This window comes from Cyrtonyx montezumae, unplaced genomic scaffold (genome assembly GCF_038088225.1).
Source record: "Cyrtonyx montezumae isolate F1298 unplaced genomic scaffold, pur_monq_1.0 scaffold_12, whole genome shotgun sequence".
Lineage (NCBI taxonomy): Eukaryota > Metazoa > Chordata > Aves > Galliformes > Odontophoridae > Cyrtonyx > Cyrtonyx montezumae.
The window spans coordinates 17155679-17172533 of NW_027071848.1; the positions used below are offsets into that span (position 1 = coordinate 17155679).

At 42.8% G+C, this 16855-nt stretch overlaps 2 protein-coding genes across 2 annotated transcripts; one reads left to right on the forward strand and one right to left on the reverse strand.

The window, feature by feature from the left end:
* The first annotated feature begins 2272 nt into the window (after positions 1-2272).
* On the forward strand, positions 2273-6640 carry GTF3A (general transcription factor IIIA). Its single transcript, XM_065730184.1, has 9 exons — positions 2273-2502; positions 2641-2741; positions 2894-2990; positions 3172-3260; positions 4276-4349; positions 5382-5465; positions 5869-6098; positions 6176-6229; positions 6479-6640. Exons 1-9 carry the CDS (start codon positions 2296-2298, stop codon positions 6638-6640), a joined length of 1098 nt encoding a protein of 365 aa, XP_065586256.1. The 5' UTR covers positions 2273-2295.
* A 56-nt stretch (positions 6641-6696) lies between these two features.
* Positions 6697-10430, reverse strand: MTIF3 (mitochondrial translational initiation factor 3). The gene is made up of 4 exons (XM_065730186.1): positions 10380-10430; positions 8968-9431; positions 7691-7836; positions 6697-6964 (listed from the first exon to the last, which is right to left on the reverse strand). The coding sequence occupies exons 2-4, from the start codon at positions 9428-9430 to the stop codon at positions 6755-6757; spliced, it is 819 nt and encodes a 272-aa protein (XP_065586258.1). The 5' UTR covers position 9431; positions 10380-10430; the 3' UTR covers positions 6697-6754.
* Positions 10431-16855: the final 6425 nt, after the last annotated feature.

The following is a 16855-nucleotide window of genomic DNA, read 5'->3' on the forward strand; positions in this document are numbered from 1 at the left end:
CAGTCAACAAAGTTCCTCGTGGCCTAAAAGCAGAAACATCTGTCGGAGTCAGTTTGCTAGGCTGAATATAGCAACAGGAAAGCCCAACTGATTAACTCCATCCTCCTCCTAGCATGTTTTTGTGCTGACCAGAAATCCCCAGAAAGGGCTCCTGAGGACACGGGCATCATTATGAGCCAGCCCTAATTCTGTAAACGGAGAGATCAAGGGCACATTATCCTAAGTGCAGTTTACCTCTGGCATCCATTTTGCGTAATTCACACCTATTTTATCTGCTTCCCCTTAGCGGTGGGACAAGATTCAATTTAGGAAAAGAGGAAGAACCCACACTCTGATGAAGAAGAAAATAAAGCTGATGTAGTGAGGAAGAAAAGAGGGCCTTGCTTTTCTACAGCTAAAGTGACGTAGCTAATTTCCTAATGTTGGGCTCCTGAAGTGTGAGCTTGGCTGAGCACTCACCATGCAGTATTCATTTGCATTCTGCATACTCTGCCTCTCATCAAGTCAGTAGTCTGCAGAAATGGTCACATTTCCTGAAAACTACCTTCAAATAACACACGGTCATAACGTTGAGGAGATGTGAAATCAGATTTCTCTGGTTTTCAGACTTTGTCAGAGCACCACGAGGAAGATGCAAGGAGAATTGCCTTACTGCAAGTGCCTCTTCCCCATCTCTCCCTTTGAAAGGGCAGGGGTTCCAACAGCACATTCACATTAAATGACTGCCAACATCTGGATAATGCATTGACATCCACTCAGCTGAAAACTATGGAAATAACCATCCTGTGGGAGTACTTCAACATTCCTATGCATCCACATATTGCCAAAAAAAAAAAAAAAAGAGCGTTACCAGCTACTAAAACTTTGCCACTGATCCCAGATTTATAGCCCAGTAGTGAATTATCTGCAACACCTTCTCCTGCAACACAATGTAGGTGAGATGAAGAAATATCTAGGTAAAAGTACTTGTTCTGATTTCCCACAAATTTCTAACTTTGTTGGCTGCAATTATCCATATGCTGTCAAAGTCAAAACCTTTGACTGGGATTCATTATTTTCACCTTTCCAAATATTGCTACTCCAGCTTACTTACAACCTTGGGAATGACCAAGAAGTTGAGAATTCTCATCTCAGTGCTGAAAAAAAATGAACATAAACAAACAAAATCAGCCTGTTGTTTCACCTTTATATTAAATGCTGCAGTAACTTCTTTGCTGCATTCTTCCATCCATTCTTGCACATGACAACTCACCAGGCATAATCAAGAAGCTTCTCACAACCTACAGTAAGTTTCCTGACAGCTATTGCCAGCTTTGTTAAGCTACTCTGGACCTGCTCCAGCAGCACCTTTCTTCTGTTGTGCACCCCACGCCTGGATGCAGTACTGCAGAGGGCGGAGTAGAGAGGGACCCTTAAGTCCTTCTTAGCAGAGCTGCTCTCAGCGAGCTCTTCTCCCAGCCTCTACACATACCTGGGATTACCTCAATTCAAACGCAGCGCTTTGCACTTGGCATTGTTGAACCTCATTAGGTTTACAAGGTCCGTGTTTTGAGTTTATCAAGACCCCTCTGGATAGCATCCCTTCCTTCTGCCGTATCAGCAGCACTGCTCAGCTGGGTGTCATCAGCACACTTACTGAGGGTGCACTTGATCCCACCACCTATGGCACTGGTAAAGATCTCAGAGGCTACCAGTGCCAGGATGGACCCCTGGGGGACACCACTCAACACCAGCCTCCACCTGGACATAGAGCCATTGACCACAGCCCTCTAGCTGAGACCATGCAAACAATTCCTCATCCACCACATAGACCACGTCTCAAACCTGTATCTCCCCAGTACAGAGATAAGGATGTGCTGGGGGACCTGTTCCCCACCCCCTTTCCAGCTTCTCGCAGAGGCACACAGCCCATTCACGGGAAGCTCTTCAGAGGAAATCACAGAATGGCCTGGGTTGAAAAGGACCTCAAAGCTCATCCAGTTTCAAGTAGGGCCTCCAACCACTAGAGCAACTGCCCAGAGCCACATCCAGCCTGGCCTTCAATGCCTCCAGGGATGTGGCACCCACAGCCTCTCTGGGCAACCTGCTCCAGAAAACAAGTATACCACGCGCAGCCTGACACTGCTGCTCAATTCACTACATTCCGACGGCTTAGAGGAATAGCTACAACCACAGCCTGAGGGACCCGCCCTCCCCTCCCCGAGGCCCAGCCCTCGACGCACTGCGCATGCGCGCATCCGCCTCCTCCGCCATCGCGGCGCCCGGGGGCGGGACCGCCGTCACGTGACTTTCCGCATGGCCGTGGAGGGCGCGGCGGGGAGCGCGCCCGAACCCGCCGGCACCGGCGTCGGTAGCGACATCGGGAGCGCGCCCGAGCCCGCCGGCAGCAGCGTCGGGAGCGCGCCCTTCGCCCGCTCTTTCATTTGCTCGTTCCCTGGCTGCGATGCCACCTTCAACAAGGGCTGGCGGCTGGACGCGCACCTCTGCCGACACACGGGCGCGGTGAGCCGGGCTCCCGGCCTGGCCTCGGCGCTGCCTGCGGGCGGGGCCGGGCGGGGCTGCATACCGAGCCGGGCCGGGCCGGGCCGGGCGGGGCCGCGGCTGCCGCCCGCGAGCTCTGAGCCGCCCTCTCTCTTTCAGAGGCCGTACGTCTGCCCGTACGAGGGCTGCGGTAAGGGCTTCACCAGGGACTTCCACCGCACCCGGCACTTCCTTACGCACTCCAAGGAGAGGCCCTTTGAGTAAGGCCCGGCCTCGGCCGTGTGCGGTTGGTAACGGGAAGGGCACTCAGCAGCTGCTGTGATGGGGCTGGGTGCGGCTCTCTTCGTTATCCTCTCGCGTGGTGACGTGCGCAGTGAGGGAGTGCCAGTAGGCAAGCTTGCTTTGTTTGCAGGTGCACAGCTGAGGGATGCAATCAGAAGTTTGGGACAAAATCCAACTTAAAGAAACACGTTCAACGCAAGCACGAAAATCAGCAGAAACAGTACTCGGTGAGTCGTGACCTTTGGCAATACAGGATGAAGCTGAACAAGCTTCTCTTGTGGTCCCCAGGGAGATACCTGGGCTTGTTGTTATGCAGAACCTGCATGAGTTCATGTAAGTGGGATTTCAGCCAACATGCATGGACTGGGCTGTTGTTATTGGCCTCTGATAACTTGGTTTCCTAAACAGTGCAACTTTGAAGGCTGTGGCAAGTCTTTCAAGAAACATCAACAACTGAAAGTTCATCTGTGTCAGCACACCAGTGAGCCGCCCTTCAAGTAGGTGGATAATTTTGCTAATGAACTTTAAACAATTTAAACACTGCAGTTGAAAACACGTGCCTTCTCTCAACCTTTTCATTGATGGGGCATCTAAAACCTGAAAGTAAGGTTGCACAAATATTGTGATTGCCAGTATATTTCTTCTGCTAATTCTCTGCTTTCCCAGCAAGCCATTGAGCAGCAGTCATGGTGTTCTGTAACTTTGGCTCTCCAAGCACTTTTGCTACTATTATTGCAGGCTCACTGGAAAATCAAACAAACCAGTTCTGAATTTACACAGTCGGAAAAATGAGCATAAATGCTTGCTTGGCTGCTCTGGGTGCAAGAGTTGTGCAAGTCACTTGAAGCTTCCGCCTTCTCTGTGTTTGGACAGCTCCCCACAGAGGGAGGATATGAAGTTCAATTCTTTAGCTAAAATTTAACTTGCTGTAATGAGAAGCATTATGGGATTTACTTATACACAGGATGAAGCAGAACAAATCTCTAGGCAAGGGGGAACATAAGTTCATAAGTTCATAAGGTTGGAAAGGACCTATAAGATCATCTAGTCCAACCATCCTCCTATCACTATCTCTACCCAACTACTAAATTAAATCCTTTAGCACCTCATCTAAACGCTTCTTGAACAGCGCTAGGGATGGTGCCTCAACCACCTCCCTAGGCAGGCCATTCCAGTGCCTGACCACTCTTTCAGAAAAGAAATGCTTCCTCAGGTCTAATCTAAATCTTCCCCGGTGCAACTTGTGGCCATTCCCTCTCGTCCTGTCGTTATTTATCAGGGAGAAGAGGCCCACCCCCTCCTCACCACAACCCCCCTTCAGGAAGTGGTAGAGTGCAATAAGGGTAATAAGTGGTAATAAGTGTTAATAAGTGGTAATAAGTGGTAATAAGTGGTAGAGTGCAATAAGTAAAATAATAACATGTTTTATTTTGCCCTCTTTAACTGTGTGTGATTTGAACAAAAGCTATGCAGGCACAGTGAGAGAAATTAAACCAGTATGCTTTCACCTAGATGTAATCATGAAGGATGTGGAAAGAACTTTTCTTCTCCAAATAGTCTGAAGAGGCACAAGAAGACACATGAAGGTAATACAGTTCTTCCTCTTTTGCTACACTTGTGTTTTAGCAAAGGAAAAAGGAAGCTTTCGGTTGGGTTGGTATGGTAGGATGTGTGACAGACATGAAAGTGCTCTTGGCCTAGTGATCGGGACAGACAAAGCAAAAATACCAGTTCTGAGTTGCCATCTGGGTTATAATTTCAGGGCATTGCATCATTCAAGTTACAATGAATTTCTGGCAGGCTGAACCCAGCTGAGTTCCCTGAGTCGTTTTTGTCTTCTCCTGAAGTGCTTATCAATCATCTATTTTCTGGAGAGATCAGCTAACGGCTAAGGCACTAGCCTAAAGTGAAGACTAATTCCCAGTTCTGCTGGACATTTCTTACGTAACGTTGGCAAAACCACACAAGTTTGCATTTTTAATGTTCACATGTGAAAGATATTTAAGTGGAATTGTCAGGAGATGTTCACGTAGATGTTTGAGCTTATTCTGCTACACTGCTAGCCATTCTTTTAGTACTCTTTGACGGCTAAAGTTGTTGGTTCTGTTTTGAACTAGCACTGAAAAGCAAGGAAACTTTTGATTAGGAGGAATATCCCAAAAGCTATGACTCATTCTGTGGTCCTTTATTAAGGCTTGCTTATACTTCTTTGATCTTTCCAGTCTTGGTATTTAAACAGCATTAGCTTTCTGTGGTTCATTTAAAAGTCATCTTGTCTGCTCAGTAAAATGTTAATCTCCTTAGGCTTGGGAATATTACTTTACAGTCAAGTTATTCTCTTTCTAAATATGTAACTCAAATATTTATATAGAAATACATTACTATGGTTATGGTTATACACTTTCAGTTAAATATATGTTTTAATTGAATGGCTTTATGGAAATCTGCCTCCCTGTGTCTCAAGTTGGAAAGGAGGTCACCTGGTCCGAATCTGCTTTGTTAGACTAGGCTGCTCAGGGGTGCATGCAGCCAGGTTTTGAACCTCTCCAGGAGCAGGGATTTCAATTAGACTGTTTGCCAGAGCGTTTGTGACTGTAAGCATCTGCTGTCTCCTACAGGCTACGAGTGCAGGAAAGAAAACTGCTCCTATATTGGACAAACTTGGTCTGAGCTTCTGAAACACAATAAAGAAAGCCATACAGGTAAACTTCATATGCATTAGCAAGCATCAAGAAACAAAATACATATCTGAAGAGTAGTTCTTGCTGAACTCAAAACCTTGTCATTGTGCCTAGACAAACTGCTCACTAGTACTTAATGGTAAAATAGCTGTCACTCTGGATAGGTCTTTGATTGATGAAAATGTTAGTATACTAACTTTGATTTGTGATCCAGTGAATGATTGCATAATGTAGGATTTTTGATCTGGATAATTCACATTCTCTTCTAATCTCTGAGTTCCCTACCCTTCATGTGAGTTTTTGCAATCCTCTGGAGGACTGCTAGGGTTTAATTGTGTGCTCCTGCAAGAAGCTGTTAACTTATGCTCCGCCTCTCTTTCCTTCTCTCTCTCTCTTTCTCTCTCTCTCTTCTTCCCCAACTCAGAGCCAATTGTTTGCACAGAGTGTTCTAAAACTTTTAAACGCAAAGATTATCTCAAGCAGCATAAGAAAACACATGCAGTGGAGAGGGAAGTCTGCCGATGCCCAAGAGAAGGATGTGACAGAACTTACACAACTCTGTTTAACCTTCAAAGCCATATCATGTCTTTTCATGAGGAGCTGAAACCATTCTCTTGTGATCATCCAGGCTGTGGAAAAGTATTTGCAATGAAGGTATGTATTTTTACACTGTCCTAATCTGAACTGCATAATCTGAAATAACATCTTTTTTTTCTTCTTTGTAACTGCAGCAGAGCCTAGCAAGGCACGCAGTTCACCATGATCCTGAAAAGAGAAAGCTAAAAGTAAGTCATACTCTTGAAGTCCTCCTCTGCGAGGTGAGAGAATATGGTTGAGAGGGTTAGTATTAAGTGTTTTAAAACGTGGAAAAGTAGGAAAACAGGCCAGCTATCTACTTAATTTGGGAGATTTTTGTTTTCTGAAGTTCTTGTAAATAACATAGTGCTGGCCTTTTCACTGTTTTTCCTCCACCTCCGTTATTATTATTGCATTCACACATGTGAAGTTGCTAATTCTGTACTTATTTCTGCCAGGCAAAGTGTTCTCGTCCTAAGAGGAGCTTAGCCTCTCGTCTCAGTGGGTATGTTCCCCCTAAAACAAAGCCAGGAAAGGATGTGGTTGCAACAGAATGCAAGACAACAGATCAGTGCACGGAAAACAGAATACCAGCTGTGGAAATTCTGACCCTGCAGTAAAAGTTTATTGTAGATTTTCTTCATGGAACAACCAATGCAAAGCCCAGCAAAAAAAAACCTTTATTTTACAGTCCTTTTTTTAAATAATACTTTTTATACCTCCTCATAAAGTCATTAGTGCAACTCAGTTGACTTTGGGTCTTCATTTTCATCTTTCCTTACCATACTGTTTTTCTGTTTTTCCATCTTCTGGTGTGCTTTCATCTCTTTGTCAGACATGTGTCTCAAAATGCATGTGCTCATTCCTTCCTTTATAGCTTTTGGCTTGGAAAGATAAGTGGCTTTGTCAGACAGAGTCTCCAAAATCTGATCAAAAAGCATGAACTGGAAAAAGGAAAAAATAGGATAAAATGCACAACAATGGTTAGAAAAATATTTAGGGCTGTTTTGCTAGTTTTGGTTTGAACACTTGAGCTTGTCTTTTCCCACCCGCTTATTCTTTATTCATTAAAGTAGGTTTAGGAAAGTCATCAGGATTAAGCTGTTTCCTAATACTTAGGCTAAATCACTAACTCATCCTGTTGTTTAAAAAAAAAAAAAAACAACACCATTTGAGCATATGAGAAGACATGAAGCCCTGCTGTTATCCTAAGCTGACGCTGGCTCTCTAACATCTCTTTATAGATATTTACTTTGCTGCTTTTGAAGCATGATTCCAGTAGCTTTCAACACAGAAGTGTCTTCAGAAAAGCAGTTTAGTTATTTAAATTATCCAGCTAAAACTTAAACATATTTAATTAACCTTACTGCAAAATATCTCAGCTGGCTTATGATAGAGATGGGATGATTTTACCAGTGCAGTCAATAGAAAGAAGCAAGAACTGCCTGCACTCTGCTGTCAAGGCCACTATTCTACTTGCATTCTTAACCAAGTGTAGTACTTGAATTGTCTCTATGACTGCAGAGTTTGAACAGATGAAGTGACTGCTAATTGCATGGGATGCAAGCATTCACAGACATCAACATCAAAGTCAAAAGACAGAACGGTATGGGAGAAGTTAATACAAATATACCTCTTTCATGAAATTGAGAAATTGACTGCCCACTTACCATGTCTGTATTACTATCTTTTGCCTGTCGAATAGTCACTTTAACATGGTATTTCTTTTCAATCCAGTGTGTTATCTGTTTAGTCTTGGTCTCCAAGTCATTCTTGGCAATAGCTGAAGAAAAGGATAACTCCTTCTGAACCAGCACTGTTTAAAACAGAACTAAGATCGTGTTGGCATAGTGTGTGAGAAACCTGCACTACCTGCTCTCTTTCAACAGCCTCTGGTGCTGTACTAAACTCCCTTTCCCCCAAGTTGCCTTCTGGTACAGAGTATCCCAGCCTCACTGTGTCAGCACTTAACCACCCCATCTCAGAAGGGCTAGTTGGTGTCTCAGTCACTGCTCTAACAGGGAGATGGACTGCATGTGTAGAGTGCACAGGGAAGTCTCTTCAAAAATACTTTAGACATTCTGAACCTGTTTTCACTGCAGTTTTGTTCACACCTCCCACAGTGCAGGTCTAGCAAAGATAAACAGGTAAATATTGGGTCTAGACTTGAGACGTAGTGTGGAAACTCCTACATTTTGCACATAAACATTTAAACAAGTTGTGCTTTCTTACTCCATAAGAATTCTCTAAACTAGTTACCACATGCATAATCTTTTTGTAGTCTCTGGAACAGAAAAACTCCCTTTCACAATAGTGCTCTCTAAAATGAGAACTCTTCCCAAAGCACAGATATGTTCCCTAGCCTGAGGCCAACAAACAAGGTCAGATGTCTTCTAAAACACCCTTGCCTAACTCAATGTGTTAAACTGCCAGAGCAGATTGGCTTAAGAAAAAAAGCGTGCAAAATGTTCACCACTGAAAAAGTTGTTCTGCTCTCAGAGGAAGGGCTCCAGGCTCTTTCCTCCTAGCAGCAGGCTATGAAGAGAAAATTTCACAACCGTGGTTTGTGATCACTGGAGGCAAGTGTGTGCATCTGGTACAAGGAATTGTAAAAACTGTGTCATTTATGCCTTAGAAGAAGAGAAATTCAGTGAGCCTAACAGAACCAGAGTCTAGCTGTATTAACTTAAATAAAAATAGCTTTAAAAAAAAAAACGCCAGCAGATGCCAAAGTAGTAAATCCTGAGAAGGCAATAGTAGGCTTCCCTGGAGAAGACTAAACTAATCCAACATTTTATTTTCACCAGTGCAAATCCCTAATAGCATGGACTGCAGTGACGTTGCAGGATTTACACAAATGCAAGTAAGAGGATTTAATCCCCCGAAACCACTTTTAATACAGCATTTTTCCAAGTGCTCAGTGCTGTAACATTAACAATGCGTGTACCTGTTCTTGAACGTGCTTTTTCTTTCTCTGCACGCTTCAGCTTCTCTTCATGAATCTGCTTCCCAGTCATCAGTCTGTACACAGGAGGTTCTGTGTTCTCACGAAGCAGAACCAGTTTCAGGTCATGTTCATCCATCAGTCTGAGTGCCTCTGCTCGGTGCATATCTCCTAAGCTCTCTCCATCCTGGTTGATTACGTGCAAAATCCGATACGGAATTCGTCGCCCAACGCTTCCAAATGCTGCTTTCGTTTTTGGATCTTTGTGAGGTTTTTCAGCTGTACAAAATGGCTGAGTAAATACAAGCACATTTGTCTTTTTAGGATCGGGTGCTGCCATCCAGAATGGAGGAAAAACTTCCTTTTGTGTTGTCCGTGATAGGAGAGTACCACAGAATCTTTTTGCAAATCTAGTCTCATTTCTGCTCGCTTGACATAAAAGTTTCATCACACAAAAGGAAGTCATCCTGAGGAACAGAGAAGAATTTTAAAAAAAAATTATTTTCAACAGTCAGATTCTTCTAGTTAAGATTATCAGAAAGACCCTATTCTGGTTCAGTAAACACCAACACTTAAAAGCACTCTTTGAAAAAGATGCAATGTTATTCAACAAAATGAGCAATGGACAGGAGCTTTACAGTAACAGAGGGCTTCAAGCCAGAGAGAAAATCTGACAATGAAAGGAAGCATATATGACATTATCTTCAGTATTTTAATATGTGAGCCTGAATTCCTTTAGAGACTCAATTATAAAACTATTTTATCAGTCATTTAAAGTATTCACGGACTTCTTCAGTTTTATGCAAGCATTAAATTTAGGGTGGCATAATCATAATGAGCTGAGCTGATTTTTTCCAGCTGTTAAGATTATGAAGATTTCTTACATATAGCTATACAACTGTGCAGCATTACTTGTTTGGACAGTGCAGTTTATGGCAGACATTTCATCAGACCATCTGGTAAAAACACTGATCATGAGATTTTTTTTTCCTCAAACGTTCGACAGAAGTTTGCACAAAAAAAGAAACAAAAACTAAAGGCACGGTAAGACTTCTCTGCAATACATGGAATGGAAAACAAGCTCCACCTGACCATTCCTCTCACTTTGTTACAGACTTCAGAAATCATCTGTTCTTTGTAACAGCTGCAAAAGCTTCAGGACACTGTGTGATGTGCTCAGCACACCAGGGCCGGGGATGCCTGAAGTCTAACCTGAACCCCCGCTCTCAGCCTAAAGCCGTTCCCCCCAGTGCCGCCACCACACGGCCCAACAGCCGCCGCGCCCTCGCCCCACTCCGGGCACCGCGTGCCGCCGCCATCCCCGCACCTAACGCGGCTGTGCGGGCCGGCAGGCGTCGCGTTACGGAGCACCAAAACCGCGTTCTGCCCCAGCGGAACCCGCAGGCCGCCCTTACCTGCCCCTGCCCGCCGGGGGGGTGGGGCCTCGCCGCCCTTCCTCTTCCTCGCCCTCCCCTTCCTCTTCCTCTTTTCCCCCTCCCCCACCCCCCCACTCTTGCGCGGTGCCGGGGTGACTCGGTTTGTCTGAGTGCTCGCTGTGCTCTCCCTCGAGGCCTGTTCTGCCAGCCCGTGCTCAGACGTGTAGAGATAATCCAGAGCGTTTAGAGGGAACGTCTGTGAAAAGAAGCAGGGGTGGAGGTGGGGGGGTTGCTTGTCCTCGGAGCCATAGGGGTTGGAAGGGACCTCTGGAGACCACACAGCCCGACCCCCTGCCAAAGCAGGTTCCTCCCGAGTACCTCTAGAGGAGATATCCACTACCACTCGACTCCCAACCTTTAGATATTTATGAGCATCAATAAGATCCCTCTCAGCTTCTGTGCTTCAGCTCTCTCAGCTTTTCCTCATACGAGAAATGCTCCAAGCCACCATCTGTTGTGGCTCCCTCCAGCAATTCCCTGAGCGGCAGCGACCTGGGGTCGTGGGCACGCTCAGGATGCTACTGGGAAGCTTCCTTCACGTTCATAGTCCCAACTCTGGGGTCTGCGGGATCAGTTATCCCTGAGGGTGCTGGTTCAGGTCACTCTGTCGGGCTGGATCTGTTCCCATAGTTGGTGGAGAGCGAGGATGCCCATGGGCGGGTGACAGTGCTCCCCTGCTCCTGAGCTGGGACTGCGATTCCCAACATCTAGTCCAAAATGTTTCAAGTGCCAAAGATCCTCAGGAATTTGTTAGTGACACTGTTGGGCTAATGCAACACCTGGAACTCTTGGTCATGGACCTAAGACTATCACACAACTCAGATAAAAACTCCCTTGTGCTGAGTTGAGCATTGCAAACGCTGCAGAACACATTGGAGTTAATGCATACTTAAAAGATACAGAACCTGGGTGAGCTGTACGTACAGGCTCCAAGTTCTGCAGTAGCTTGCTTACACTCTTTACATCCCCAGCTTTTGCAAGCTGCCTAATACACACACTTCTCTGTTTTTACTCTAACAAGGCATCACAAAATTATAGGAACCCCAGAAATTCTGTAGGGTGGTAAGAGTGATCACTAGCAAAGCTCTGCACGGAGTGCCATAGCCAGGGAGCTGCAGTTTTGTTTGATTCCAGGAGACCGCCTCTGTTCTGTGAATTAAAACAATTCTTTTGAAGATGCATGCCGTCATTAAATTGCTTGGTCTGATTTAAAGAATCCAGGCAAGGAACTAAAATCAGCCTCCCTGAAAAGTGAGGCTGGCTAAATTTATTAAAATGGTGATCATAAAGCCAGCCCCTATGTCCCCGTGGTGAGGCACAATTAAAGTTAAAACTTCCCAGTGCGTTAAGTTTTTTAAATGCCTGGTTTTACATCTTGACTGCAGGGAGAGGAGTTTCCACTGTACATCTAAGACATTGTTCAGCAGCCTTTGCAAGTTGCTGGGTTCAGCTGCGAAGATTTTAAAAGCTGCTTTTGTTGGCAGCCTGAGACACATCCGTGACCTTATTAAAGTGGAAGTGAAAGCTCTCCTTTTTTTTTTTTTTTTTTTTTTTTTTGCAACAGTAAATCTACTAATTTTACAGTCAGTTGAACAGCAATAGATTAATTTGTTTAAAGTCTGCATTCACAAAGAAAACGTGAACTTCGCTGCCTTGAATACCCGAAACTACAGTGAGATATTTAAAGGGTAGAAACTATTACAACTTGCCCTAGAATGGTCCAAGCAGTTCCCTGTCACCTGCTTCTCAGCACAGGTGCTGACCTCCCCGTCTATTCTATCCCTCCTGACAGCCTAGCAGTGAGGCTGCCTCTTTGTGTGCAACAGAGAGCGCTTGGAAAAGCACTGGGCCAGTTTTCTTCAGCAACCACAGGAAGCAGAATAAAGAAGAGGTTAAGGGCCAGCGCCAGGGTCAGAATGGGTTAAATTTAGTTAACATCAGAGGTTATAGCTTTTAACAAGAGCATGAAGGAAACTTATTCGAAGATGCAATTTGTTTCTTCTTTGTCAACCATTATTTTTTTTTTACTCTATTGATAGTGACAGCTTAACAAAGTTTTTATATGCCGGGGTTTTCATCCTTTAGAGGATAAAGAACTGTGATGCAAAAAAGAGATGCAGGTGGAAGACTTTATAAAGCCTCCATGATTTTCAAATTGAGGGTTGAAAGTAGGCTCCCTGCATGGCTAAGTCAAAAATAATTTGTAAATGTTAAAAAAAAAATGCATGTTATGGACAGAGGAGCTGCTTTTTTTTCTTTTTCCTTCAGTGTTTCTTGCCAAGAGTAGTACTTTATTGGACGCATTACAATCAGTTTGGTTTTGTATGTATTTTTTTTCCAAGGTAATTTTCTTTCTTTTTAATCTCCCTCTAAAGATGATCAAAGTCAAATGCCCTTTACCTCAGCCTTGATAATCAACATTTTTTAGTGTAGAGCACATCGTGCTAGTTCTTTGGCTTTTGGATTTTGTGGGTTTTTTTCTCCTAATTTAGTAAACGAGCATAAGCTAAAAAATGCACTTTGTGGGAAGCTCTGCTGGAAAGTCTTCATTCAGCTTCTTGGAATGCAAAGAGAAGGGAGGTCTGAATCTGTCTGAAAACTACTCAAGAAAAAAGAAATTAAACAAAAAATACATTCAGGAGGATTTTTCTCATGTTTATACACAATAACATATCTTTTGCCAGTCAGTCTTCAGCATTAATTCATAAGATTACTGTGGTTTAATATTGTTTCATCCTGGTAAAAAGTAAAGAACTGAGATCTGAAAACAGAATTTACTCTGATAAGCATCGGTAACTGCAAATTATGCACTTTTCTAATATATATTTTTTTCTTTTTCTAATGTGTTTTTCTAAAGCAGAACAAAGCAAAACAAAACAAAACAAACTTCATGAGATTGTGCCTGCCTATCTATCCATCTTACTACAAGTTTGCTCAATAGAGTATTAACCTCTTGGATACTTCTGGTTGGTGAAGAGGTGGTGGCCTCTCAGAGCACCAGTATGATTATAATAGCTGTAAATACTCATTAAAAAAAACCCTCAAATTAATGCCTTGTTCTGGCAGGAGATTTCATCCAGTTGACCAGGCAGCATGTGTATGGGTTGCCCTGTTGTCCCACACAACTTTAGAGAGTCATCGAATGGTTGTAGTTGGGTGGCACACATTCAGATTTGCACTGGGTTCTTGGCTGTATGGCTGAAAGCTGACTGCTCTCTAGGGGGGTAGATTAGTCCTCTGAGATGCATGTAATCAGTTTGACAGTTCTGGGGTGATTCTTTCTGAAATCAGTATGAACTTTATTTGTCATTGTAGACTAAATTCTGGAGAAAGTCTATTTGGCTCAAAGATAAAAGTATTCATTGTAGTATGACACCTCTTGGTGGCTTTTGGTCTCAAAGCAAGCATTCAGAGGCACATGGTATAGACCTGTGACCAGTGACCTATTGACCAGAAAAGGAATAGGGAAAAACAGACAACCAAAGAAGAAAAGTTATGGCTTTCAGCATCCCAGACATACTGTCCTGGAAGTACATACATGACAAGAACTCTCACTTACTATTCTGCTCATGAGTTGCCGCCAGAACTCAGCTGTGAGAGGAGTAAGAACATCTTTTTAAAGAATGTAAAATAGTCATTCGTTTCCTTCTGGGCTCCTCTTATGGGCTTTAAAGCTATAATTTCAGAAGTTGCACAAAGGCAGCAGGCATCAAATGGCACAGGCTGAGGGGAAGCTTGGGTAGAAGAACCACAGTGTAAGTTACATGGATGGAAGCTGCAGACCCAGCAGAGCAAGGTTGTTTGTTCATTATAGTTCACTGAACGTGGCTTTTTTCAAATGGTGGAGCAGCAGGGAAAGAGAGTTAGCATGACCCAAAGAGCCCTGATCCATACGGCCTAAATTTCATTGACATCCTTTGCCTCATGTTTGTGTAGGGTGGGAAATCTTTGGCTTGGGAGGGAAGAGATGTGAGTTATGGTTGCAGTTCTGCTACTGTGCCCTGTGAACCTGGATAAATCATTTCATCTCTGTGCTATTCTCCTCTTTTTGCCCACTTGCAGCCTTTCACTAATTCTATGTTTGGGCTGTGCCTAGTACAGGGAGCTGTGCTCTCAGGTGCTGCTATAATCTTAATGAACAGTAAAGAAATACTTCACCTGGGCTCTCCTGTTACCTCAGAGCTGGCAGCCTTAATAAAATAAAGTACTTCAGAAGATTGATGGCTCTTGCCTACTGATCAATTGCTTGCTTTTGGTGTAACATCTTTTACGTGGGAAAGTACCAAGTATGATACCTAGGTTGTTAGAAAATAATTATTACAGTATTTTATACTTTTTTATATTATTGGTAACTATTTTTCTTCTTGAAATCTTAGTGGCAGTTTCAGTACTTCACTGTGTGTAATTTTTTGTGAAATTGAATTATAATATAGCATGCCTCTTTATATCTTACCCCTATTTGGTATTTTTTCCTTAACTTTTGCCTTTCATGTGTCCGAAATTAGGGATCAAGCTTCCTCCTGAATTAATTGTTCAGTACCCATTAAATCTGCTCCATCCTGTTTCCTTAACACTGAGGATTACTGGCTCTGTCTATTGTTTCTGCAAAATTGTGTGCATGCTCTAAGGTCAGCCACCACTCTAGATGCTCCTCTACCAGGACAAAGATGCCAACATATTTTTTAAAAATAATACAAAATTACTATACCTTAGGAAAAAATAAGTTGACATGCTTCATCTACAAAGCATTCATACCAGTGCATACCTTTCATTGAAGCTCCCTCCTTTCCAGACAGAATTTGGACTGGATTCTTCCCGGATATATACATGTGAAAAACTCATCATCCAGAGTTTTGCATTTTGCCCATTCATACGATTCTCTCTTTTGTTCTTTTTATCAGATTTATTCTCAGAGAGCATCGACAACAAACCCTTACAGCTAGGACAAATTTCAGTATCCTGTGTAAAATGGCTGTTCCCAGAGTTTGTTCTGTGGTGACTTCCAGACCCCACAGTGTGCTATTAACATTTTGTTGTTTAATTCCCATCTGTCCTTCCTTCACGTGGTTATAGAAACAAGTTTATAGTCCAGGAGGAACTGCTGACTGAGAGGATTTACTACTGTGTGGTATAAGTGTAGAATCACTGCTTAGTGCAGACCTGGGACCTCAGTGGGTCATCCATTCCAATCCCATATCCAGGATTATGACCTCAACTTGGTGGGAAAATACTTATTATTGTTATTATTATTTTTTCTGTGAATAACCTCAGGAATCATCAGGACTTGAAATATTTTCAGGTGCTGCTCTTCCACAATCTAATGCAGGATGGGGCCTTTGTGTATAACTTTTCTTAGAAGCAATTACAGTCCTACAAGCTCAGTGTATTTGAAATTCAAAGAACTGTTCTATATTTGAGCAGCAGTTTGAGGATTTGTTTGTAAGTAATTTTTAAACAGTTTAATTGTGTTGAGACATCTTTACATTCTGAGTAGTTTTTGAATATGCTTGGATTCGTGTCAGTGATATTTACACGGCACCAGACCATGAGTTATTTACATAAATTAAACACAGATGCTGGAGCTACAAGAAATGAATCATAGTTGTTTCTATAAAGAGCAGCAGGAGGTAATGGTTTTGATGGGAAATTCAGAAACCAGCTCTGCATGAACACATAGAATTCCACTCAGAAATGAATTGGATTATTCCCATATTCTCTATGATATGGAAACTCACAAGCACAGATAGTATTGGAGAGACCAAGGAGAGGTACTGTTAAGACTCAGATGCATTCATTGTATATAATTTTGTCAAAAAGTGGTCTGCAAAATGTTCTAATGAGAATTCATCTAAATACTATTGAACATAATGTGAACTTAAAAAATCTTACTTTACTAACCTGCAGCTTTTGTGGCTGATCCTACCAAGGAAAAGAGTGGGCATGCCTGGAGGAACTGAAGCTTCTCATATGTCTATTTATTCACAGGGAAATAGAGTAAAAGAGGTGGAATAATGTTTTTAACATCCCAGTCTCATTCAATATGTTTCAACACGCTATTAAAAAAGACAAGTTATTGTTAGCTGTTTTGTGTCCGTGTGAAAACAAAATGGAAAAATTGCAGTATCTTTTACTGAAAGGGAAAATGAGGGGAAAAAAAAAAGCAAACCCAAATTTAGGCCAGCTGATGCTTTGTTTAGCGGTGATTTTTTTTCCATTAGCTCACTGTGCCTTTATAAACTTTGTAGAGGAATGTTGTGTTGTAACAGTATCATTTACTTTTACAGTTACTTGTGTGGGTAATGAAAAACAACTACTTCGTGAGCTTGCAATATAATTAGGTGACGCTGTAAAAGGTGTCTTCTTCTAATTATGTCTGAAAACAGCCATAAATTAAACAAAGTGATTTTTATAGAGTAATAACTATTACAAATGTCTAATTAAGTATATATATTTCC

Excerpts from the sequence above, each read along its gene's own strand:
- MTIF3 (XM_065730186.1), bottom strand. The coding sequence starts at position 9,430 with ATGACTTCCTTTTGTGTGATGAAACTTTTATGTCAAGCGAGCAGAAAT. Across the intron at positions 7,837-8,967 it reads AAAAGCACGTTCAAGAACAG|TGCTGGTTCAGAAGGAGTTA; the intron begins GTACACGCATTG and ends TGTTTTAAACAG. Across the intron at positions 6,965-7,690 it reads AAGATAGTAATACAGACATG|TTCATGCTTTTTGATCAGAT; the intron begins GTAAGTGGGCAG and ends TCCTTTTTCCAG.
- GTF3A (XM_065730184.1), top strand. The coding sequence starts at position 2,296 with ATGGCCGTGGAGGGCGCGGCGGGGAGCGCGCCCGAACCCGCCGGCACC. Across the intron at positions 2,503-2,640 it reads TCTGCCGACACACGGGCGCG|AGGCCGTACGTCTGCCCGTA; the intron begins GTGAGCCGGGCT and ends TCTCTCTTTCAG. Across the intron at positions 2,991-3,171 it reads ATCAGCAGAAACAGTACTCG|TGCAACTTTGAAGGCTGTGG; the intron begins GTGAGTCGTGAC and ends TTTCCTAAACAG.